The 19,962-nt window shown below is 36.5% G+C and overlaps 1 protein-coding gene across 5 annotated transcripts in view; it reads right to left on the reverse strand.

The window, feature by feature from the left end:
- PCLO (piccolo presynaptic cytomatrix protein) overlaps positions 1–19,104 on the reverse strand; it is a 370,863-nt gene extending 351,759 nt beyond the window's left edge. For 4 of the 5 annotated variants that reach the window (XM_070470006.1, XM_070469997.1, XM_020878346.2 and 1 more), the window contains exons 1-2: positions 18,541–19,103; positions 10,606–12,289 (exon numbers count right to left, since the gene is read on the reverse strand). In XM_070470006.1, coding sequence (XP_070326107.1) covers positions 10,606–12,289; positions 18,541–18,794 — 1,938 coding nt within the window. In that variant the 5' untranslated portion in view covers positions 18,795–19,103. Of the gene's footprint in view, positions 1–10,605; positions 12,290–18,540 lie in introns of all 5 variants that reach the window. The other variant, XM_070470012.1, reaches the window with a different exon arrangement.
- Positions 19,105–19,962: the final 858 nt, after the last annotated feature.

Raw genomic sequence — 19,962 nt, forward strand, 5'->3', positions numbered from 1 at the left:
TCACATCATGAATATATTTTCTTCACTCATTCATTCATCCTGCCCTTCTACTAAAATCTGTTAGGTCCTTACTTCTTGATGCATCACAACTAAACTTTTTTGCAAACCGTAAGATCTAAATGTACCATTTACTCCATCAAGGCAGTGTTCTCATTCTCTCTTACCTGAGTTATGATTCAAAATTTGTTCTCCTCCTCCACTCACCTAAATGCTTCCTAACCTTTATGGTCCACGATGACGTCTCTGCCTCATAACTTAGTATTCCATTCTCCATTATGAGGTCTGCCCCTTCTCAACTATCCCAACTATAATTTGAACCACAGCATTGAGACTCACATATTGCTTTTCTTTTCCAATTAATTCTTCTTTTCTCCTATCCTCACGCACTCTTAAAAAAAGTAACCACTTGTTATGATGACTTTTACCTTTGTATTAGATAGCAAGTAAAGGTTAGATATTATTTAATAATGAAGTATTATAAATGTTTCCTACCTCTCAAATTGTTTAAAATATCTTATTCATATGACTTTGAATGCCATAGAATAATTAAATAATATAATTATTAGATAATAATGTGTAATATGATAAAGAGCAACCCAAGCTGAAGTTGGATAACAGATGATGTTTCTGCTATTCAAGCAATGACCAACCCACATGATCCCCTCAATGGAGGCAGCTACCTCCTGACAGCAGTTTGACTATAGATGGCTATAGACTATAGACTGTGGTTGACTTCTTTAGTTGTGCATATTCATGAACAATATACTTTGATTAAAAACTAGATACTAGCATTCCTTGATAACATGCTCGGCAACTTGGAGAAACAGTTTTATTTAAGACAATCCATCCAGAACTTGAATGGATACCTTCTGAAACTGTGTAGATAACAATTTCTGCAGCATAATGCAGAAACCATTATCACACCTTGTGAAATATAACCTAACATGCCCTGTTTTCTTCATAAAGGCTAATAATGTTCACCAAAAGCTAGCAATGACATTGCAAATCTTCACAAAACAGGATAAAATGATAAAAGTATATCTGAATATATATGTCAGTGCACTCCAAAACAAACAAAAATAATTGTCACTTTAACCAAAATACAATTTACAAAATAATTACAGAGCACAGACATGAGAATACATTTGTACTATACTCAGTGACACAAAGAGAAGAGGATCCTGAATCAGTAAACTGAACTACATATATTATATATTAACACTTCTGACTGCCACTCACATGGTGAACTCAAACTTTTATATCTCAAGTGATTAACATAACTTGAGCTATCACACTGTTTTGCAGCCTGTGATCCAAGAATTCCAAGTAGGCAAAATTTGTGCAATTATTTAAATAGCTTACTGATAACCCCATTATTTCACTTAAAAATGAAAAAAAGTTACATTAGTGAAAAAAATCAAAGGTCTTGTAAACTTTGTGAACTCATATGTATGCTGAAAGTTACATATCTTTAATTCACACAGATGGTAATTGGAATTAAGAAAATCACTCATATGTTAACTTGGAAAGGAAAGAAGTACTTTTAAAAATACATATATGAAATATAAAAATATATTAAAATGTGTAAAAATACAAAGTTTCATAAGGGATTTTAGCCTCTTTCAGCTTTCTGTGAATGGAAGTCCCTTTTAATTTATTTAAATTTTATATAATTGTATGTATATGTGCATTTTCAAGAATGCATTTAAGGAGAACATGACTATAAAATTACACCTCATCAGCTTTATCTTCATCTTTTTTTTCATAGGTCCTTTACACATTTCTCATTACATTTATTTCTTCCTGACTATTTCAATCCTTCCTCTTTCAAGTTAAAAAACACATAAGCCAATGTATTAAAATTTTTCCCAACAAACACAACTATAGAATTTCTAGCTATATGTTCACATGAGGAAGCCTGTCACTGACTTCTTCAAATTGTTTTATGTAAGTAGAAATCTATTCCTAATGCTTATTTTATGAATTCAACTGGTCTTACTTCTCTGAACAAATGACAGAAATGTCATATTTGTTTTGCAAATGATTTAAAAATATTTGATTAGACAGGAAGAATGAAAAGGTGGTGTTATTGTTCTATATTCAAGTGAGAACAGACCTCATCTATATGTTCTTTATCATATTCTATTTTACAAACAAGATTCAATCTGAATTTTCCAAATTACTGACTCTCCTTATAAGCTGAGTTCTATTCTTAACAGTGAGCAAAGTTATCAACTTTATCTCTATTTTCAAGACCAAACAGAGTGGCTGGCTCAGAAGAACAAAAACTCAGCAATATAAAGCTCTGGTTTGAATGAGGCTGAGCAAAAAGGTATAAAATAAGGACCTCAATTTTTTTACACTAAATTTCAAAAATAACTGCTGCCAGTTTTTTTTATTTACTGTTTTTTTATGTACTTTTTATTTACAGTTTTTTTTATTTACTGAAGTATAGTTGATTTACCATATTGTGTTAGTTTCAGATGTACAGCAAAGTGATTCATATATATAGATATAGACACATATATATTCTTTTCAAAGATTCTTTCATTATAGATTATTATAGATATTGAATATAGTTCCCTGTATACAGTGCTATACAGTAGCTCCTCGTTGTTTTTCTATTTTATATATATCTGTTAATCTCAAATCCTCAATTTATACCTCTATCCCACTTTCCCTTCTGGTAACCGTAAGTTTGTTCTCTGTGTCTGTCAGTCTCAACAAGGTTGACTTTTTTTTTTACTTTAAGAATATGTAAAATTCCCCCTCTCTCTCTCACTCCCCCACTCCATTCATGTGTTTGCGTGCACACACACACACACACACACACACACACACACACACACACTCCTTCTGTAATCTAGAAATCTATTTAAAAAGAATGTGCTCTCCTATTTAAAAAAGACACTAAATTCAGATCTAGTTTCTTGTATGAGATCATTGCCAAGTAACTCTGTGACCTTGCAAGTCACTTAAATTCTTAACCTCAGTTTCTAGTGAGAAGCAAAGTTAACAATGATGGTACTATCCATACTTATTAGACTTTTTATAAACAATAATAGCAATAGTAATAATAATAAATACAAATAATTTATTCATTTCAGTTTCAAAGCACTTCCACTTATATGGCCAAATGTGATTTTTAGTATATGACAAGCCCTATAAATAAGGAAACCAAACACTCAGAAAAATTACAATGACCTGACTGAATAACAGTAACAATAAAGTAAGAAAAAGGCTTCTTTACCATAGGTAACTAGGACTACTATTAACTCAACTCATACTAATATCAGCAAGAGTACAGATGTGTAAAGGGCAGAGCTAGGACTACAACACAGATCTATTGATGCTTTACTGATATTTTTGATATTGGCATTACTTCAAGGAAGAACATTATAAACCTCTAATAGATTATTTACATCTTTGCCTTCAATACAGTACTTTTTAAATGTGTGTAAGGGTCCGTTTTTATCTAAGTTAATTAAGATACGGTAATAGGGGAGAGAGAGTGTTAGGTATGTGTGATTTCTCAAGGGATCTGAACAATGAACAAGTTAACCCATCACTATATTAAGTTTACTAAGCCAATAAACGATTCTGTTAGTTGTGGGTATCCGCTTTCATGGCAGAACATCTGTTCTTACTAAGCTATACGGATCATCATACTAGTTGTGATATGTAGCAATTGACTTAGTAGATATAAAAGCTGGACATGCAGAAAGACACTGAAACATCTCGCAATTTAAAAGCGCCAAGTGAAAAAAAGGCTTTGTGCTAAAGATTAAACTTACAGGTAGAGCATGAGGAATACATATTTATTTTAATGAGGAACACCCAAGTCATGAGGAAAATGCTGTACACTGGACCTCACGGAAAATGAGAGCTAAACAAACATGGCATTTGTGAACACATTTAAGTAATATAGATTTTTAAATTATTATTTCTATTCCTCTAAATTCATGAGAAAATTAATTTAGATAGAGAAGTTTGTTATAGTCAGGATATTTTTGTATTAAATACTATGAAAGATAAAAAATAAGCATTATTAGAGAGTAGCAAAAAAAAACAAAATATTCTTTATCTTCTATTAAACAAAAATTTTATGCTTAGAGTCAAGGGACTTGTATTTATCTTTATTGGGTTCAAATAAAAATGGTGCCAGTTTTTGCTTGTCATGGCTGTGACAAGCAAAGAACAAATGAAAAAAACGGACCAAATTTGGCATGACAGGAATAAAGCATTTCAAATCATCACTGTTATTTAGAACTAAAAATTCTTGTCAGTTCACCAAGTAGATGCCAAGGTTAAAGATGTGAAAATTGAGAATCTAATTTACCCTTTCCTTCACCTCATATAAACTATTTAACCAATCATGTGATAAATGAGAAAATTTTAAATTACTGAAGTGTTAATTATATGATGGATTTATAAGGCTAAAAAATAGCACAAAAAGATATGAGATTAAAAGTAAAAGCCTGTCTCTTGGCCACCAAGTCTTACTCTTCAGAATTAATCAGTGTCAGCTTTTGCTTTGATGTTTTCTTGTGGCTGACATTATAATATCAAATAATAAGTTGTGCTTTACAAATTTAAGATGCATATTTTCTCCTTTAAAAGCTACATTTTTTCAAAAAACAACCTTATTTATATTATCACCTATTTTAGGACTGTCTTTAGCAATGACAGGGCTTCCCTGATAGCTCAGTTGGTAAAGAATTTGCCTGCAAAGCAGGAGACACAGGTTCGATTCCTGGGTCAGGAAGATCCCCTGGAGAAGGGATAGGCTGCCCACTCCAGTATTCTTGGGCTTCCCTGTTGGCTCAGATGGTAAAGAATCCGCCTGCAGTGTGGGAGACCTGAGTTCGATCCCTGGGTTGGGAAGATCCCCTGGAGAAGGGAAAGGCTACCCACTCCAGTATTCTGGCCTGGAGAATTCCATGGACTGTATAGTCCTTAGGGTCGCAAAGAGTCAGACACAGCTAAGCGACTTTCACTTCACTAAGCAACATCCAAAAAAATATAATTGATATATTAACTAAATATTTTAACACAGTTAAATAATGCATAACTTTTTACTGTGATTTGAATACGCATCTAATATCATCTCACATTCCACTACTATTACACAATTACATTTTGGAAAAAATGATAATGTCTTTCTAGTTTTCTTCATTTCTGGGGTCAACTACTCCATCCCACTCTCTTCATTTTCCATTTTAATAGAAGAACTCCAGTGATTGTGATATATACATATGTGCACCTGTGTACACATGTATGGTGGTTTAGTCGTTAAGTTGTGTCTGACTCTTGCGATTCCATGGACTGTAGCCTGCCAGGCTCCTCTGTCTATGGGATTCTCCAGGCAAGAACACTGGAGTGAGTTGCCATTTCCTTCTCCAGGGGATCTTCCCAACCCACGGTTTGAACCCGGGTCTCCTGTATTGCAGGTAGATGATTTACCAACTGAGCTATGAGGAAAGTATACATATATAAACTGCTAATGATTTTTATGGACTCTTAAATATGAAAAAATTCTTAAGCTGCTCACACACTCCCTCTTGATTGCTTACTTAGAAAATTCGTCTTATCACAATCTCTAGAAATGTAAAGAAATTCTTCCCTCTCTGCTGTCTTCTGTGTTGATAATGACCATTATACAGATGCTTGATTTTTCATCTTTTTGTAGATGATACTTTTTTCTCTGTAGAAGTCTTTCAAATGTTCTCCTTATCCTTGGAAATCACATCATTTTACCAGGATATATTTATCAGGCATTTTGTTAGTCATGCTTGACTACTGGTGGATCACAATCTGAAGACTTCCTTTTTTCTAGAGCTTGACTCCATAGCCTTGATTCTTTCCTTCTGAAACTCTTAGATATAATTTCTTAGAAATAATAAGCTGGAACTCTTAGAAATAATAAGCTCTTAGATATAATTTCCATAATTTTAAAATATTTTTCTTAAAGCCCCAGAGCTCTCAGAATCCCAAGGGAACCTCAGAATTTCAGATAACCACCTCCTCAAAATGTCTACAATTCTATGGGCAGGCGCTTAGAAAGAGCTCCCTATACTGGAGATAAAAGGCTTACTCCCAGCCTCCACAACACCACAGGGAAGAGTAAAGAGGGGGATCTCAGAACTATAAACATTCCTGGGTACATTCCCACCCTTTCCTTATTTAGGCCCCTTCAAACCCTCAGCCTCAGTTAGAGCTATACACATAAATTAGACCTTTAGTCACCACTAAAAATTCCAGATTCCTGATTCATCCATCAACTCCCACATGCTAATCCCCGAATGACAGGGAATGAAGAGACCTCACCACTATATCACCAACCCCTTCCCTTGGTTTGTGCTATAACCTTCTCCTACTTCATTTTTCTCCATAACACTTACTACCATCTGTCCCACTATACGTTTTATTTGCCACTCTGACCAATACACACTTTTTGGCTATTTTGTTCACTCTTACATCTAAGACAGTCCAGAAAGTGCCTGAAACATAGTAGGTCCTCAATTAAGTAGCTAGATAATTTGATGGGAAAATTCTGGGGGTCTCATTTCCAAAACATCAACTGGGCCCATTTTTATCTTCAAGTCAGCACACTGAAATTGGAGTATACTAATTACTGATGAAATACGAATCATACGAATTTTACAAGTTCTTTTTATTTTCTGAGTAGATGCTCTCCTTTGAGGTCAGGTGTTTTGTTTTGTTTTTCACTAGTTCCTCTATATCCTTCATGTGGTTGTATTGCTAAAATGTCAAGTGAATCCCTCCAAACCACTCATTTACAATGAATGTCTCCATCATTCAGAATGGGTAATCAGCAGAGTTTTTTCTGTATTTATTTCTGTTCTGCTTCTCCATTGAATAAGAGAAAATAGGATGGCAGAGGGTCAGTGTCCAAATTAAGGACAGCTTTACTAGGAGGGTAATAGATTTAGTGCATTTGACTCCTGGTTGAGAAATGTTTTATTTGTTTTCTCCTTTATATCACTCTGCGGTAGGAGAGGAGTGCTATTTCTTTTCATTTCCTTTTGAATATTAAAGTTAAAATGAAATGTTTTAACACTATAGATCAAATGGCTCTTGATTGTTATCATAGAATACAACAATTCATGACACTGTATCTGTAGGAAATGATTTGAGGGTAAACTTTCAAAGCCAACTCTGTTTAAAATATCAGATTATCCATGGCAGATAATATTAAAACTTCAAAAGAACTTCATATATTGAAAAAATACCTTCTCATACAAATGTTCAGTTAATCCTAACAATTCACTGTGTTCAGCAGAGAACATATTGTTTCCATTGTTTATATGGTATTACTGATAAAGAAAGTGTAAATGATTTGCCCACACTCATCTCATTAACAATGGGAATGCTTTTTTTTTAAGCCACTGAGATCTTCTACCTGCCCCTACACTCCAAGCTCCTGTCAAGTATGTCCAAGTTATCATTCTTCACATTCCCAGGTCAAATACTTGTATTCCCATGAAGAGAGCTGTGATACTGTTACAGACAGTCATGGTTACTTCATTTGATCTCAAAGCCCTTTCTTTCTTATTACCATGACTAAATGGATTTGGAATCAGAACATTTAGTTTGGGTTCTAGTTATTTACTATCAGGTTGATCCTAACAAGTAAAGTAACCATAAAAACCACTTGAACACCAATTTCCTCTATAATTAAGAAAATAAAACAGAGAAAACAGAATATATGACCACAGAATTACTTGGAAATTTAATTTTGATAAAACAAATAGGAAAGAACTATGTGAACTGTAAAGCCCGACATTTAGTTTTCTTATATATTTGTTTTTCCCCTTTCTTATCTACAACTTTTATTTCCTCTATTTCCTGGTTGAAGGAAAATACCATATCTAACAAATACTTGATTCTACCAAAGTACTTGTCAGTGTTTCACAACTAGGCATTTGATACACATTTGTAAAATTAATGAAGGATTGGATATATGACATTAATTAAGGTAAGTTGCAAAAAGCAGAATGCTCACTGCTACTGATGTGGAATGCCAAAATCTGCATTCAACTTCTCTCCAATCTCATTGCTCATTTCCTCCCCATCACTTCAGCCAACCTAGAGTTATGCCAATTTTCTAAATACACTTTGCATTATTCTGGCTCTAGGTCTTAGACCAAATCATCACTCCCTTTCACGTCCTTTATCTGTTGAAATACTACCCATCTTTACATACCTAGCACAAAGGCCATTTTCTACACGAATCTCTCCTTAATCTCACCCACTGGAAATGACACTTCCTACCCTACAGTCCATAATGTTTGCTCATGTGTTTCACAGCTTTCATTATTTGACCACATGTCATATTTCCTTGTGCATGTATTATCTAACCTAGTGAACCTGAATCATGTAGAGATCAATATTATGTTTTACTTATCTTTATATCCTATCACACATATAGTAAAATACCTTCCACTTTGTAGGTACTCAAATAATTATTTAGCTTGAAGGACCAACTATGTGTTTCTGTCTTACAAATTACCACAAAGTCATGACTAACATGTTATAAAATGATCATCTACTGTTTGAAGTCATTATTACTACACATTCCTAAGAAGATGGTATACTATGGGCAGAAACACATCTTTATCAAAATTTATAAATATTATATACACACACACATATATACAATGGAATACTACTCAGCTAGAAGAAAGACTAAATTTTTCCATTTGCAGCAATCTGGATGGACTTGGAGAACATTAAATGAAATAAGTCTGATAGAGAAAGACAAATACTGTATGATATCACTTATACACAGAATCTAAGAAATACAACTAGTGATTATAACAAAAAAGAAGCAGACACACAGATATAGAGAACAAACAGGGGTTACTAGTGGGCAAAAGAAAAGGGGTAGGGGCAGCTTGGGGGTAAAGGATTAAGAGGTATAAAACTATTATATATGAAATCAGCCATATGAATATATTGTACAACATGGAGAATACAGCAAACATTTTATAATTAAAAATGGAATATAACCTTTAAACTTGTAAATCAATATGCTGTACACTTGTAACAATTTTATGCATCAGCTATACTTTAATAAAATTTTTTAAAAATAAGAAAAGAATGCAGAAAAGTTTAAGGTTTGAAAAAAAGCTACAAATATATTAAACAAACTATTTATAATCTGATCTCCTCCACAACATAAATGTTCTTGTTATTTCCAATTTTACCATTAAAGAATCCCTTATCTAAAATGTTAAAGTACTCAATATGACTTCTGGTAAAAAGAGTAAAAATACATTGGCAAAAAATCACAGGTTGACATACTTTAAATGGACATCATTATCATCTTTCATCACAGTAAGTATCCAAATGAACTTAACAGCTACCAATAATCATCACTGTTGTTTTTAGCAGAAAAGGGATTTCAGTTAGAATGAGGGTACATGAGTCTCCACTCTTGGAGATATTTGAATCACACCATCCTTCAATGACTGCTGCCTCCATCCCTTCTTGGGCTGTTCGCAGACATCACGCACACACAGCCCACTAACAGCTGTTCTCTAGATGGACTAAATGGTTTCTGTGCCTCCTCATTGGGTAGGGACTATTTCATTTCTTTTAAAACATCTTCTTTGGGATCCTAACCCCTCTTATTCTTACTTAGTTTATATTATTATATCATCTTCACTGTATTATTTCTTAACTCCAGAGAATTTCCAAGTTCTTCTGCAGTTTTACGTTCTTTGTCCCTTCCCCGAAAAGGTCCCCAAATCTCTACCTATTAAAATGCTACTTTATCCAGGGCCTTTAAGTGCTAAGTTAACATTAACTGGCTTGCTGAGAATAACTTTTCTAACCTGAATCAGATTAAACAATCTTAAACTCATTTGTGTCACAATTGGCCCATTCATGACTCAGTCTGTCAGGAAAGCTTACCAAAAGACCTGGAATTACAAACTGTGATCTTTCTATGTAAATACCCATCAGTGTTGAAGCTGCTTTAATGACTTCATTTTATGAAGTGATTTATACGTTTATGAATGACTCTAACTAAAGAAGGAAGCATGTTCTCATTGATTATGGCAAAATCACTGGCAGGAAAAGGGATGTGTAGTTTGAAAAAATGTATTGTTTTATATTAAAATTGTATTTAGAATCTGAAAACCTTGTCTGCTTTTTTCCCCAGCACAAACAGGATCCCGTATAAAAATATCATATCAAGCGTATTATATGATAGGTTGGTAGGAGCATGAATTTAAAAGTTAATGTAGTATATTAATGTAATATAATAATAGTGTGGACTTTACACCCAGAATGCAATGAGTAAACACTCTGCATTTTTCAATGAATTCATACTTCCTTTATGTGTCAAATTTATCAGAAATTATAGTAATGTTTTAGAGAAATATTATTACTGGAGGAAACATTGAAAGAACTCTAATTTACATTTGGCAGAGACGAAAAAGAGGAAAGCAGGAGCAAAAGAAGAAAAGAAACATAGAAAAACAATGCCATCCTATCATAACAGTGATAAACTAACCACTGTTTGTGGAAGACGGTGATGTTTTAAGAGCATGAACGTCTTGAAGAAACTGAACTTACCTCAGTTAAATGAGGATTGGGATTAAAACCACAGAGGCTACAGACCGTGGTCTGACACTCGGTGCACATGTTAAAATTGGCCTTTTCTGGAACATGCAACAGAAGTTCGGTGGTATTGCAAAGAGGGCAGATGGTTTTAGGGAGGCCGTGTGCTGGAGTCTGTGCTGCAGATGGAAACGTTTGGGGCTGCTGAGGTTTCCCAGCTCCTGTTTGGCTTACTGGTTTTGTAGACTGCTGAGCTGAGGGCTTTGCAGGTCCTGCCTGTGGAGGAGGGGGCTTCGCTGGGCCTGGCTGTTGAGGAGGGGGCTTCGCTGGGCCGGGCTGTTGAGGAGGGGGCTTCGCTGGGCCTGGCTGTTGAGGAGGGGGCTTCGCTGGGCCCGGCTGTTGAGGAAGGGGCTTTGCTGGGCCCGGCTGTTGAGGAGGGGGCTTCGTTGGGCCTGGCTGTTGAGGAGGGGGCTTCGTTGGGCCTGGCTGTTGAGGAGGGGGCTTCGCTGGACCAGGCTGTTGAGGAGGGGGCTTCGTTGGGCCTGGCTGTTGAGGAGGGGGCTTCGCTGGACCAGGCTGTTGAGGAGAGGGCTTTGCTGGGCCCGGCTGTTGAGGAGAGGGCTTCACTGGGCCTGGCTGTTGAGGAGGGGGCTTCACTGGGCCCGGCTGTTGAGGAGGGGGCTTCGCTGGGCCAGCCTGTTGAGGCGGAGTCTTGCCTGGCCCGGACGACTGGACCTGAGGCTTTGTTGTCCCAACCTGCTGAGCTGGAGCCTTTGCTGGCCCAGGCGGCTGAGCTGGAGCCTGTGGCCCGGGTTGGTGAGCCAGGGATTTTGTTGTCCCTGGCTGCTGGGCTAGGGGCTTTGCTGGCCCAGGAGGCTGAGCTCCAGGCTTTGTGGGCCCTGGAGCTTGGGCCAGGGGCTTTGCTGTTCCCAGTTGTTGAGCTAGGGGCTTTGCAGGCCCAGGCGGTGGTATGGTACGTTTTTCAGCTCCAGGCTGCTGGGCTGGAGATTTTCCAGGACTTCCTTGCTGAATAGGTGGCTTAGAGGGGCTTTGCAGTGAGGGTTTAGCCGACTCACCCCTTCCTGGGTCTGTCTGTTTAGTCTGAGGCCTGGATGCATCTCTCTGAAGTGGCAATTTTACCTGGTCTGTCTGCGGAGGCTGGGGGAAGCCCTGAGCTGGCTTTCCTGTTTCTGGAGGTTGTGATTTACTTTTTTCTGGGGGCTGAGAGGATCCGGATTTTGGAGAACCTTCCTGCTGAAGTGGAGCCCTCACAGGTCCTGGCTGCTTAGGAACTGTCTTGGGAGACTGTTGTTGTGATGGAGGCTTTGTGACTCCCTCGGGTCTTCCTTGTTCCTTCTGAGCTATTTTTTGTTTCTTGGAGGCTTCTTCCTGGGAGGCATCAGGGTCTGATATCAAATCAAAAGGATTGAATTTATTTACAACAGAGGAGACAGCACTTAAAGGATTAACCTCTGAGAGGAAGCCAGGCATCATACTAGACTTGTGCTCGTCCTTAAAATCAGTTCTGGATTTCGATTCTTTCAAGCTAATAGTGGAAGGACTCCTTCCAGGCAATTTCTGCTCTGACCTTAGAGTGTCTGTAGTTCTACTCTTACTGAGACCAGGCTGAATTGGACGCCCAGGGTCTGGCGGTTTTCCTGGTTGCTTTGGAGGTTGACTACTATCCAACTCTTGTTTCCTAGAAGAATGAAACAAACAGAAGTAAAAATAGTGGAAATTAGACCAACTCAAAATTATATGAAAAAGCTGTTACTTTCTTACATCTTCAAAATTTTGATCATATAAATATAACTAAAATCCATTTTTACATCATCCTGTAAGTAACATAAGATTTTTAATGTCTGTTATTTTCTTTACATGGGTTCAGATTTTCAACATGGAGGTGAAGCGAAGGGGGAAAGATCCAATACTTGCCACTATAAGTGATGGAACTATTAAAATATCTAGTTAGAAACTACTTATAACAAAAAACAATTCACATTTACACTTAATAGTTAAGAATAGAATCTGGTCATATTTAAAGTCTGTTTAATATATTAACTCAACAGAACAATGCAAAGACATGTTCCAGTACATTCACACATTCATGTTCACAGGATACCTTTTTAAGCAAAGGTTATGGTCAAAAAATGTTAGTCTCCCAAACACTAGCATACCAAGAAGTGAAAACATTCATTTTTAAAAACAACTGTTTTCTTCATTTAATATTAGAATTTACATTAGCTACATAAGACATACAATATGACATCAAGGGATCTGGTAAAGGAGGTTTTTAGGTGCTCTTGGAAACTTGATCATCCACTCAATTTTACCCTATTTTGTAAAAAATGTAATAGCCATCAAATATTATCCATATTAAACTTGTAGAATAAGTATTCCCACTTTAATTAGAAAATTTTGAGAAACAATTCTTGTGGAAAAATAGCGTGACATCACTCAATTACTTTTCCAATAGCATTCTAAATCTGAGATCCCTTAATGTAACAATAAGATGTTTAAAGCATCCTGAGACACAGCTTGATATACAAAGAGCAACAAGCTGGTTGTTATCCCACTTTTGAAAAGTACTGTTACTTTACTCAGAGGAAGAAAAGAAATAAAGATCTCTTTACTTAATGTCTTCTATAACGTTTACTATTACCACTCTTAGGTACTATTATTGACAATGACTTAAAAACTAACAAGTAATTTGTAAAAATTCTTTTAACTAATAGACAAATATACAAGATGGATTTTTTTTTTTAATTTGGACACATCAGTTCTAAATGACTGGTTAAATAATTAAAACACTTGTTTCTCATATACACTTTTATCAAGTATATTAGTCTCTAAATAAGCTATTTACTGATAAAGTTGCAAGTAATAAGAACATGCTGCATCAGAATTATGGGATACATCAAGCTGTATTTTGATAGATGTAAACTGCTAATTTTCAAAAAGATTTCTTTTTAATTAAAAGAAAATGAGATAAACAGACTGATTCAGTAGCACTTAAAATATGAGATGATCACAATATTGTATAGGTTTTAACTTGTTTTGTCAAAAATTTACCTGCCAATAGACCAGACTATAACTTTTTCATTTCAGGTCATCTGGTACTTAATATGAATTACATTTTTTAATTTCCCCTAATGGCACAGAAATCTGATGATAGATCAAGATGTAAGACATACAACTGAGATCTGCCTCCTGTTAGCTACGACCAGGATGACAGAGAATAACATTCATTTGGTAGTGACTTATAGGAACATCATTGACTGATCATGACTTCAAGAACAAAGGATTTGACACCAAGAAGTCTGCAGCAACTAACCATGTCCTTCCCTACCTTTCTTATAAAAGGGCTTTGTAGAAAGCTTTTAGTAACTTTGGGGTCCTTAAGGCATGAGCCACCCATCTCTTTGCATGACCCTGTAATAAAAATTTCTCTGTTCAAAAACAAAAATGCAAGGCACAGTAGGAAGCAACACAGACATATTACTTCTAGATAGCAACGAGTCAGAAGAAAATAAACTATAAATGGCAATGTATGCCACAAAGTTATTTTCTAATAAAAGATTAATAAACAGAACTCTCAGTTCTGGAAATTTCCTCCAGGGAAAAAAGTTATAAAAACTTGTCTCTGAAGCCTGTACTTAAAAAAGGAACTAAAATTATCCATTTGCTCCATTCCATATGAAGGCAGAGTGCTAACTTCTCAGTTGTGTCCAACTCCTTGTGACCCCATGGACCGTAGCCTGCCAGGTTCCTCTGTCCATGGGATTCTCCAGGCAAGAACAGTGGAGTGGGTTTGGCTGAAGAGCCATGGTAAACAATCCAAAATAGATTATATTTTAAAAGTTCCACAGTTTATACTTTCACATTATTCTAGAAAAGTGACTTATTCAATTAATAAAGTTTATCACTCCCTTGTAGGGCACAAACTTAAGAGATTATCCTATAAAGAATTATTTAGGCTTTTTATTGAAGAAATCCATAGTTAAACAGAGTACTTAAAAATCTATTCTTAACTATACTATGCAGAGTGGGTTGCCATTTCCTACTCCAGGGGATCTTCCCAACCAAGGGTTCGAATGCAGGCCTCCCGCATTGTAGGCAGACACTTTACAATCTGAGCCATGAGGGAAGCCCTGAAAATACTATTAAACATAATCATTGTTTCTGTGATATTTCTTCACTTAGTTGATTTATACAAAACAAAATATAAATGTTGTTGAGTACCAAATATCTGTGATAACAATAAACACCAAAAGTTAAAGCAAGCTGCCTGCATTAGAAATTATAACTGCATGTGTGTCCTATAAATATTAAGTTGTATTATGTTATAGAAGCCCCCTGTAAGAGGATATCTATATAGGTAGACAAACTAAATTTAGTTTTAGTTGCTATAATAATATAAATAAATATAAAACATGGATGTCTGAAAGTGAGAAACAGATAATAATTAAGAGAAGATATAGGCTTAATACTGAGCAAAAAAAAAAAGATGTCTTAGCTAACTATGGTCTTTTGATGAATTTTTGTTGGGTATAATAGTCATGTTAAAAACAAGAATAAAATAAAATAAAATAAAAACAAGAATGATTAAAATGCAATCTGTTTCTTGTGTACTAGATCATGAGCTCCAAGGGAGAGAAAGTGTTTTACTCATCTTTGCATCGCTAGAACCAAAGCTCATAACTAGTCAATGAGTATTAATGTTTGATGAATCAATGAATGAATAACAGTGAAAGAACAAATGAATGAACATATCAGGTTTTTGTTTCCCTGTTGATTACTGTTTCTTGAATCCTTTTCACTTTAAATTTTTCTACTGGTCTTCTGAAATAAAAATGGAAACATTCCATTTTCATTTTAGTTTGCTGCTCCATGAAGACAAACAGTTGTGGAGGTGTCTACCCAATAGGGGAGGCTCAAGGAATGCTAAGGAAAATAATCAATTCAGTCAGAATTGTCACTGTTCTACTAATTGGAAGTATTTTTCAGGAAAGTTTGTCTATGTGACACATCTGTAGGTATAAATAGAATGAGTAGAAGAAGTAATAAAATTGCATTTCCCTGGATCAACAATGAATTAAAAAATCCAGGACTATTTCATTTGTAAGCTCTAACTTCTAGCTTTTAACTTTTCAAGTTTTATACAACCTCTCTTTTTCATTTTACTATTGCCATCCTCATATTAGAATTTTTCTTTCACATATTAACAGAAAAAAGTTTCAGCTACAAATAAGAAAAAAATGCATTCAAGAGTCAGACTATAAAAGCAGTTGAAATACTAAAAGATGTTGAAATGTAACACAAAAAGCAATGACACTTGATAGTGTTGAGTCATAAAATTTTATAATAATATAAATATAAGCTACTTTAGGAATCTCTATTCATTTTTACATGATAGAGAATAGTCAGATTTAAGAGGCAAAGATATTAATTCAAGGTTATAAAACTAGTTAGTTACAGAAATCTGGAGTCCTAAGTCCCAGTGGTTAGGATGGGGGACAGGATTTCCAGCACGCTGCACTGACTTCTCTGTATGTAAAAGAATATAGATATATTATAGATATATCAAAATAACTCATAACAATGAATAATTTAACCAACAACTTGTCTGCAGCCATCACTGCCAGTGCCTTTCACTGCTGATAGCAATATTACTACTTTTTATATGTATAGGGTTACTTCAAATTAAAATCCAAGCAGAAATGGTCCTGTCAATTTTTAACTGACCCTTACAATGGCTCTACAAGATAGATAAGTATTATCATCTTATTTAGAGGCAAGGAAACTTAGGCATATATGACTGAGAAGCATATATAATTTGCTATGAGTCAGTTAAAAATAACAAGAGAAGGTCTTTGGGCTGTCAATCTTTATTTCTTAAAAAAAAAAAAAAAAAAGGTAAAAATCCACCATGTCTAATTCAAATCATGTAACCTAAAATGTGAAATGATTTGGATACAATTTCTTATATATACTTGAATTAATATGTTTCTAAAAATCAAAATCATAAGCCAAGTATTTATTTGGTAGTCACATATGGGAATAATAACTTTCCAAAATTATATATTTTTATAGAAATCTTTCAGTAAAATGTAGACAGTTTGCCAAAATCATGCACATATTGTCTATATATTTGAATGAAGCTTTTGTCATTAACTGTTTAGACTACAGAAATCAATTGCTAAGAATTCTATGATAACAAAACTATCAGTAGAGAGCTTTAAAATTATGCTACCTGATACAAATAATACATAAAACACTACACTTTCATAGGCTGAAATATTATTTTTTAGCCACCCTCTAAATAGAAGTAAGGAATTTAGAAATCAAAGTTCTCACTTTCCCTGGTATCTGTAACCAGCATGCTAAACCTGTTGCTTGTGGCTCTTAGGAAAAAATTGAAGCAGAGCTGGCATACATTTTTTAAAAGGTTAATAAAAGTACTGCACCTCATTATTCTCCTAAAAAAAATCTACTATATGAACATTCAAACTTTTTTCTAAGTCAAGTTTTAATTAGTAGAGAAAAACAGTACATATCATAAACTGTATTCTTAAGGGAACGTATAAGAAAGACTTTATGCCAAAGGAATAGCCCAATATATCACTAATTTAAAAAACACAGAAAAACATATTCAATAAGAAAAAGCCAGTTTTTACCAGTAGTATTGGGTTTCCCTTCAGGAAAATAGGGTTTTTGCCTGATATAGTTTATGCATTTAAGATTTTATGTGAAAAATATTATCATCCATAAAACCTTTGACCGTTATCCTAAATTAAATATAGTTACTTGACAAAATTATATGTATATACTTATAGCTCCTAAGTTAAAGTGCATTTATTTTATGAAGTAGAGGATAAGAGCCTACACCTACATCAAGATTTTTTATATTTCCAGTATCTTTAGTGAAAATTGTTAGGTTACCATAAAGCCGGAGTGGTTTCAGGACCACGGTCAGAGAACTGTTCTGTAGGGAAGGGTGTGAAGTTAAAGGGTTTGTTTACAGAATAAAGGCAGGGCAGGCACAATGATTATACCCTCTAAGTACTCTAATTAGAAAACAACCAGTTTATTGGGATGTAGGAAAATAGAGAGCTAGTGGGGGAAATGCATACATTAATATTACAAATCAGCTCTTAATTTCCTATGCAAGATGTTATTTGCTCTGTGTTTAAAAGTACGTACTGGAAACTAATTTTAAGATAACACAAATTCACACATTCTCCTATAAACTGTAATATCCTTTTCCACATAAAATAGCAGTGGTTTAGAAAATAGCATATGCCAATTCATAAATACATGTACAGCACCTGCACTGTTGTGACCAAATCATCTGTTTAACGCCACAACATAATTTAGGGTTCCTCACTGAATATAAAAGGTGTATTCATTCTCTGCCTTCTACCTAAACAGCTCCTCTTCTCCTCTGGGGGTGGGGTGTGAAGGAAAGACAAATCACCTCTAAGGGAATTAAAGGTATTACTACAAAAATGATATTTAAATATTATTCAAAGAGAAAAAGACCCCAAAATGACTGAGGAGGTTTAAACAGAGACAGGTAAACACCCAGCTCTATCCATTTCCTAACACGTCCGTTCTGTATTAATGGAAGACTTCCAGATTAGTAAAACACTGGAGGGCGTCTCTCCACGCCACCCTAGAGGGAAAAGGTTCCAAAAGGCCAGAAATCACAACCTAAAATCACAGTTCCAAGAATGCAACCCTTGACTATCCCACTAGAAACTCTGTAATGCAACATTTTTATTCTACCCAACAGAAGGCTTACGTTCTCTTTACAGCCACCCCATTAGGAAGAATAAAATGAACGGAAGCGACATATATGTACTGCCGTGATGGCACATATGGGCTGGCACATATGTGCACGAGAAGCTGTACATATATGCCCGAACATATACATCATGCTGTGCGTGCCTGTGCATGGAAGGCGGCTCCGCAGCGGCCGGGGTAACGCTTCCTTTGGGCAGCCCCTGCGCCCTTGACATGACAGCAGCGATCTGTCTCCTCTCCTCTTCGCTCAGTTGGCTCAGATCCGCTTCCATGCCGGCCGGGATCACGGTGTGCAAGGGGCTCCCCGCCCCGCCAGCCCCTCCTCCGGCTGCTGCCGCCGCCGCCGCCGCCAGCCCTTCGGGGAGCCCTTCCCCTTCCAAGCTCGCCTCGTTGCCCATGGCTTAAGGAAACCCGGAGTCGCCGCGCTCCCTCCTTGCGCTGCGTCCCCGCCGGGAAACCCGCCGCCCGAGGAGCAACCAGAGCAGCGTCTGGCTCAGGGCGTGCAGGCGGAGTCCCTGGGCTCGGGAACTCCGGCACCGCTGCCCTGAACGCCAGGTGGAGATTAGTCCCTCTTGCAGGTGATGCCCGAGGCCAGTGCCTCCTCCATGTTGGACAACGCCAGGCAACCTTTGCAGAAGGCAACTCCCGACGCCGCCTCAGCGCCCCAAGCCGGGTAGAAGCAGATCTGAGTGGTGCCAGCCAGGCGCCGTCGGCCCCTCCCACCGCGCCCCGCCCCCTCGTCCGCGCCCTCACAGTGCGCATGCCCCTTCCAGAACAGGTGATGCTCACACCCGCGCCCATCCCGCCCTACGTAGCTCCTTTTCCTTCCTCATTCTCAGCACCGATTTAAAGGAGCCAAGCTAGAGCACAGATTAAAAACCGGGATGAAACAGCAGGCGTTTCTCTCAGGCATATTTCAGGATGCCTCAACCTGAGTTTTAGCAGACTACATTCTAGGGAACCGGGAAGGGTTTGGAGGGGAGGTGTCCATTTCTAATCCGTCTTTGACTCATGGGATTTGTAGTTTTGGGTTTTGTGTGTGTGTGTGTGTGTGTGTGTGTGTGTGTTTTAAGCGAGGTTTTAAAAGATCCTAGAAATGTTTTCAGGTAGCTGGAGATTAACTGGAGAAATGTTTTCAGGTAGCTGGAGATTAACTAGAGAAACCTCTGATACCTTTGGGGCAAATTTCCCCAATGGAGCTAAAACTGGCCCTTTTCATTTAGAACTTTCCCAGAACAATTATTTTAGAATTTTAGATACAGTGTTAGTAAGAAGGTAATGTTTTTGAGAATACTGTGTTGTTACCTAAAGGGACTACACAGAAGTAAAGATTTGGGGAAATTGTGGTTAGGATACTGTAGTTAAGAACCACATTGTCGAATATCAAAATGTTACAGTAGTGTGAATTTTGGGGACATGAGTTTAGTCCCTTTTTTCTATAACTGTAGGCCCAGATAGAAAAAATAATTTGTATAAAGTCACACAGCTGGTCAGCAGCAGAGGTATAACTAACACTCTTTCAGACCCACCCCCAACATACTCTTTTTTTCTTGCTATTATTAATAC

This window comes from Odocoileus virginianus, chromosome 1, assembly GCF_023699985.2.
Source record: "Odocoileus virginianus isolate 20LAN1187 ecotype Illinois chromosome 1, Ovbor_1.2, whole genome shotgun sequence".
In the NCBI taxonomy this organism is placed as follows: domain Eukaryota; kingdom Metazoa; phylum Chordata; class Mammalia; order Artiodactyla; family Cervidae; genus Odocoileus; species Odocoileus virginianus.